This window comes from Galeopterus variegatus, unplaced genomic scaffold (assembly GCF_000696425.1).
Source record: "Galeopterus variegatus unplaced genomic scaffold, G_variegatus-3.0.2 Scaffold29, whole genome shotgun sequence".
Taxonomy (NCBI): domain Eukaryota; kingdom Metazoa; phylum Chordata; class Mammalia; order Dermoptera; family Cynocephalidae; genus Galeopterus; species Galeopterus variegatus.
The window spans coordinates 1,066,723-1,073,106 of record NW_007726140.1 but is presented as its reverse complement, the minus strand read 5'-3'; the positions used below and the strand labels follow the sequence as shown (position 1 = coordinate 1,073,106).

The following is a 6,384-nucleotide window of genomic DNA, read 5'->3' as shown; positions in this document are numbered from 1 at the left end:
AAATTACTGACCACACCTGAGTTCCCATGCAGGTCCACCTACTCGAGGAACTGTGCCCAGGGGGCCCTGGCACCCTGGACAGCAGCTTGGTTCCAGGCTTGGGTGTGGAACTTGGGGTGTGGCTTCCCGAAAGTCCCCTGAAAATCCAGGGAGAAAGTCCAAATTAATAACATGGTAAGATGACATTAGAGCCATTCCTCCCTTTGCAAGGCAGCTGCCCACCCCCAGCCACTAGCTGATAATGGCTACCCCTCATCAAATATTTATCCCAGCCCTCACAGTCCCCCAGCACCCTGCAGCATCACACCAGGGAGGGAATCTGATTATTAACTCTGGTCATGAAGGCGGCAGGCAGACTGCAAAGTGGCCAGGATGGAAAGGAGGGACATCAAAGCCCCATATTCTTCCTTAAAGGTCACCTTCCAGAAGCAGAGGCCTCCCGTTGTGAAACAACACTCGAGGGAGCTCGAGGACCTGGCCCTCTGTGTGCCTCCAAGCCTCTGGGATGGCTGTCTGTCCTTTCCCTTCCTCTCCAGTGGGGCACAAGGCAGCTAAGCCCAAGCCCTGGGGCAGAGGCCCGACTCCAAGCCATGCGTTTATGAAAAGCAAATAGATATCCCACTCCGGCCCAGAGATGCGGCTCCCATCACTTCCGAGGGGAGCCCTGGCATTTCACCAGTGCCCTCTTTGAAGCCTGCCCTTTGCAAAACAGAAGAAGAAGAGAAGGGAGAGAGGGAGGGACGCTAATTCAAAGGCTCCCTGCATTGTACCTGGAGTTTCTGATGTTCCTGTGTGGCTTCATCCTTACATGGGTGGAAGAGCCTATCAGGCAAGAAATCATGCCCGGTGCTTAGTGGAACCCAGGGACCAATTAATCACACTGCGCGCCAACGGGCGAAGCGTTTCTACAAGCAACAGGAGGGAACTCTTACATTATTGCTCCTTTTTCCCCCCTTTTCCCAAATAAAAGACAAATGCTATGTCAACAGTTTCTCAAGAATGACCCTTTATTTTCTGAAAGTCCTAAAACTAATCCATTTATCAAAAGATGACTGATGGCCCAGTTCACAAACAATAGCTTTTTCTCTTTCGGCAGATCCTGGAGCCTGGAGAGGGCCACAGCCTGGGTGCAGTGGCGACATCAAAACCTGCCCTCCACACCCAGCAGCTGCACCACAGCCTCCTGCATGGCCCGGTGGACGTGCCTGACCTCTCCCTGGGACAGCGTCCGCTCCATGTGGCGGTAGGTGATGCGGTAGCAGTGGCTGGTCTTGTGCGTCCTAGGGTGGAAGAGAGTGCAGGTGAGTGAGGGACAATCGCGCCCACGCCTCTGACCAGACCTCCCCCACCTCAAGGGAACACAGATGTGACATTACAGGAATGTCACTTCCTGCTAATGACCTGCATCTTTTAAATGCTTTGTGGGGAAGGTGGTCGTTAGGGAAACATTAGCTTGATTAACGGAGACTGCTGGTCCCCACTGGACCGAATGTCTCGAAGTCCCCTGGAAAGGAAGCTTCTGACCAAGTTGATTTCCTGGGCCAAGCCCTGGAGATTCTGATTTGGGAGGTGGGAGGTGGATCCTGGGCTTCTGGGCTTTTCTCAGACTACTCATGAGATTCTGACAAGCAGACAGGGTCAGGAACCAACCCCAGTGTGTCTCCACCTTTCATGTACAGAAACCCACCGTGTTCGTGAGGTGCACTGCTGTAACACCACACCCCTGAGGTTTGTGACAAGCACACAGGCAGCTGTGCCATTCAGACCACACATGCCACACCCGTGCCATGCAAACAATCACTTTTGTCCTCTGCTTTGCTGTTGTAGTGGCAACCTGGCTTTTATGGCACAGCTGGATAATTCTGAAGTGTGTGAAAATGCAGCAGGGGGCCTTCTGTTTGCATGACAGTCACTGAGACACACTCGGCAGAAGACTTCATCAGAAGACACTGGGTCATGACCCGGCAGTCCTGACCCTCTCCTGAGCCGCCTCTCGCCAGCTGTATGGCTGGGGGTCTGATACCTCCCCCTCTCTGTGTGCTTACACGAGGGACCCATTCAACCTTAGAGCCAAGTGAGTTCCTCTCTTCCAGCCCCCAGGCATGGCAGAGTCAACCCATGCCCTTCCTCACTCCAGATGAAGCAAGTGAAACAAACCAAGTGGCTCCCAGGCAGACCCTCCAGGATGAAGCAGCCAGCTCTGAGCCTAACCACAGAGGCCACGTGTTCTCTGGCAGGTGACGCAGGGCTGGGCCTTCAGGAATCTTGAACAGGTGGGCTCTGGTGGGGCTGGTGCCCTGGCCACCCCCTCACACCACTGGAGGACCTGACAGTCCCCATGCTGCCACTTGAGGGCACAGTCTGTGCTGCCAGGGACCTCCTGTTACTTCATGAATTGCTCTCTCTGGGGTTCTCTCTCCCCTTTCCTCTCTTCTCCCTCTGTTTTAATGCCCTCGGCTAGACAACATGCCTGATAAGCGGAGAGTCTACCTTCGCCCTGGCCTCCCTGATCTGCTCCCCCACCTCCTCTGCCGACGTCTCCTGCCCTCTCTTCCCTGCCCTGGCTTAGTCATCTTTGTCCTGCTTTCCCTTATGTCCACCCACCCACCTAGAGCCCACTTTAGGAAAAACAAGCCCCTAAGATTTAGAGTGCTGTGCCTCACAGGGCTACCTGCATTTCAGCCAGGGACAATGCCTTGTCTGAATCAGGCACAGGAAGAAGTTACTGCTGCAGCGGGACAATAACCACGCTGGCCGTGGGAGGGAGCCTTCCTCAGGGGCTCCCGGGGTTTCCTGATAGTGCATGGTGGCCCGCTCCATTCCCTCACCCAAGGTCAGCTGTCTGCTCTAGATGAAGGGGGAAAACCAACCTCCTCCCCACCCACCTCCTTCTTTTTTTGGTCCAGCTCAGGCCAATGGCTCTGCTCTGTGGACATGTCGGGATGGACCCTGAGTGTTGGAAGCACTGCTGCCCTCAGTGCCCCGAAGGCCTCCCGTGATGGAGGGTGCCCTTTCTCCTTACTCTCTGCTCCTAACAGGAGTGCTCAGACACCACACCTGCCTAAGCCCTCCAGGTGCCAAAATGCCAGCGAGACAGCAAAAACCAGCTCAAGAGGGAAACGAGACTGTCCAGGAGGGGAGCTGATGAAGCGACACACCTGAGGCCCCGGCTGCCACCAAGTGCTGACCCGTTCCATTCAAACCATAATTGCCCCATTTACAGTGAACTGATTTTTGACAAGGCTGCCGAGACCATCCAAGGGGGGAAACATCTTTTCAATTAGCTTTTTTCGTTTGTTTTTTGCTGGTCAGTATAGAGATTGACCCCTAGACCTTGGTGTTATCAGCACCATGCTCTAACTAACTGAGCTAAACAGACAGCCAGGGGAATGTCTTTTCAACAAGTGGTGCTGGAACAACTGGACACCCACATGCAAAAGAATGAAGTTGGGACCCTACCTCACACCACGCACAGAAATTAACTCAAAACAGATCATAGATCTAAATATAAGAGCTAAAACTATATCATTCTTAGAAGAAAACAGAGGAGTAAATCTTCGTGACTCTGAGTTAGGAAAAGCCTCCTTAGATATGACACCAGGAACACAGGCAACAAAAGAAAAAAACCAATAAATTTGGATTTCATCAAAATCAGAAATTTTTGTACTTCAAATGATACTATCACAAAAATGAAAAGACCACCCACAGAATGGGGGAAAATATTTGCAAATAATATATCTGATAAGGGACTTTTATCTAGAATATATAAAGAGTTCTTACAACTCAACAATAAAACCAATAATCCAGTAAAAAAATGTGTAAAGGATTTGAATAGACATTTCTTCAAAGAAGATACACAAATGGCCAATAAGTGCATGAAAAGATGTTCAACTTTAGACACCGGCGAAATGCAAATCAAAACCACTATGAGATACCACTTCACGTTCACTAAGACGGGCATTAAAAAAGAAAAAAGGAAAATGACAAGTGTTGGAGATGTGGAGAAATCAGGACCTGTGCAGAAAGTGCCAGGGCTCTGCAAATTATGAAGTGCTTCATGGGTGTGAGCTGAAAGTGTCACTGTGGCAGCCGTCATTACATTACATTTTTTTGCTGGTTCATTCAGGTATCTCTTAGCAGAAGAGCTGGTAATATGGCAACTCTATAAGTGATTTCCAATAGAAGATTAACAGGACAAATTTGTCTTCCTGTTTCTGTGTGCTTCAAAAAAAAAAAAAAAAAAGAGGTCCCTGTAAGAATTCTTGGGATTCAAACAGCTTTTATGAAACATTTTGATGAGTTAGGCATAAATGAATCATAAATATATGGATTAACTTTATAAATTGGGAGAAATAGTATTTGGCAGAATATTTGGTGATTTTGTGGAATTCAGTAGGTTCAACTGAAAATCAACCACGTTTGCCTTTTCCTAACATCAGTGGAGAGAGAAAAGGCTTCCTTTTATTTGTTTTCTAGAAACTTCTGTTTGGCACATTCAGAGGGCAGGACATACTCCCATCCTCCTTTTGCAAGAACAGAAAGACATGGAGCTGCCAGCTGGTCAAGAGTGGAAGCTGGCAGTGAATGGAAAACCCAGGTCTCCTTGTTCTTCAGAGTGGTCTATCCACAAAAACCGCAGAATCACACAGCTGAAGGATCCTGCAGCTTATCAATGTATAGGTGAGAAAACAGATTCCTCCAAGGGAGGAACGCCCTCAGGGACCAACCCTGAGCGGCTGGATTAGAGCTCTCTTGGTTCTTTTATACTACACAATGCAGCCTATTTTAGCCCAAAAGCTTCCCAATCTTTCATCTGCCATAATCTCCACTGTCCCTTAATAACAGCAGCAGCAGCAAACATTTATGTAGTACTTACTACATACCAGGCACTAGTCTAAGTCCTTTATATACATTAGCTCATTTAAGCATCATACCCCTATTAAATAAATAGCATTATTGTCCCTGTTATACAAATGAGAAAACTGAGGCACAGAAAGTGTAAGAAACTTGCCCAAGCTCACATAGCTAATAAGTGGCATGGCTGGATATGAAACCAGACAATCTGGTGGGAATGTAAAATAATGCAAGCCATTGAGGAGAACAGTTTGGTGGTCCAGCAAAAAGCTAACCGTAGAATTACCATAAAATCCAGCAATTCTACTCCTAGGCGTATACTCTAAAGAATTACAAGCAGGTGTACAAACAAAAACTTACGCAAGAATTTTCATGGCAGCACTATTCACAATAGCCAGAAGGTGAAAATGTCCATCAATGGATGAATGGATAAAGAAAACATGGTCTATCCATACAATGGAATATTATTCAGCCATAAAAGAGAATGAAGTACTGATCCATGGATGGATACTAGATACCATGTGGATAAACTTCAAAAACGTAAGTGAGGGCCGGCCCGCGCTTGGGAAGCGCGGCGGCGCTCCCGCCGAGGGTTCCGATCCCACATACAGACCGGCCGCTCACTGGCTGAGCGAGGGGCGGGCGCAGCACCGAGGGTTGCGATCCCGTGGCCGGTCCCGGTCCGGTACGGGTGCGACACTGAGGGTTGCGATCCATTGCCAGACAAGGAAAAAGACAAAAAGGAAAAAAAAAAACGTAAGTGAAAGAAGCCAGACACAAGAGATCACCTATGGTATGATTCCATTTACATGAAATATTGAGAATTGGATATTTGGTGGTTTCCGGAAGTTGGGAGAAGCGGTGAATGTGGACTGACGGCTCAGTGGCTCTGAGGGTTTCCTTTGGAGGGATGGAATGTTTTGGGACAATATAGAGGTGATGGTTGCACAACAGTTTTATGTTATGTGAATTTCACTTCAATTAAAAGAACAAAAACAAAAACTAGGCAACCTGGTCTCAGAGCCCAGCTATTAATCATCACGCTCGACGGTTCCAGCAAACACCTCATCTCTTCCAGTTCCTATCTCCAACCTCTCCCTTTTACCCCGACTTCCTCTACAAGGCAACAACATTTGCAAATTATTATTTTTTTTTTTTGTCTTTTTTCCGTGTCCGGCAACGGATCGCAACCCTCAGTGTTGCCCCCGTACCGGACCGGGACCGGCAATGGGATCGCAAGCCTCGGTGTTGCTCCCGCGCCTCGCTCAGCCAGTGAGTGGGAGCCGGTCCCATGTTCTCACTCATTGGTGGGAGCTAAAAATAAACAAATTAATTCACCCACATACACACTCACAAAAAAACCGGCCGGGGGCGGGGGAAGAAGATATAACAACTATACTTTTTTTTCTCTCTCTCTTTTTTTTTTTCGTTAAATTTTTATTTTGTCAATATACATTGTATTAGATTATTATGGCCCATCACCAACACCTCCCTCCCCCCCCCCCCCCCCCCCCCCCCCCCCCCCCACCC

General features: G+C 48.6%; 1 protein-coding gene across 2 annotated transcripts in view; it reads right to left on the bottom strand.

Annotated features, from left to right (window-relative positions):
- Positions 1-984: 984 nt before the first annotated feature.
- Positions 985-6,384, bottom strand: part of FARS2 (phenylalanyl-tRNA synthetase 2, mitochondrial) — a 540,429-nt gene continuing 535,029 nt past the window's right edge. For both annotated transcript variants that reach the window (XM_008569891.1, XM_008569880.1), the window contains one exon: positions 985-1,280. In XM_008569891.1, coding sequence (XP_008568113.1) covers positions 1,142-1,280 — 139 coding nt within the window. In that variant the 3' untranslated portion in view covers positions 985-1,141. The remainder of the gene's footprint in view (positions 1,281-6,384) is intronic.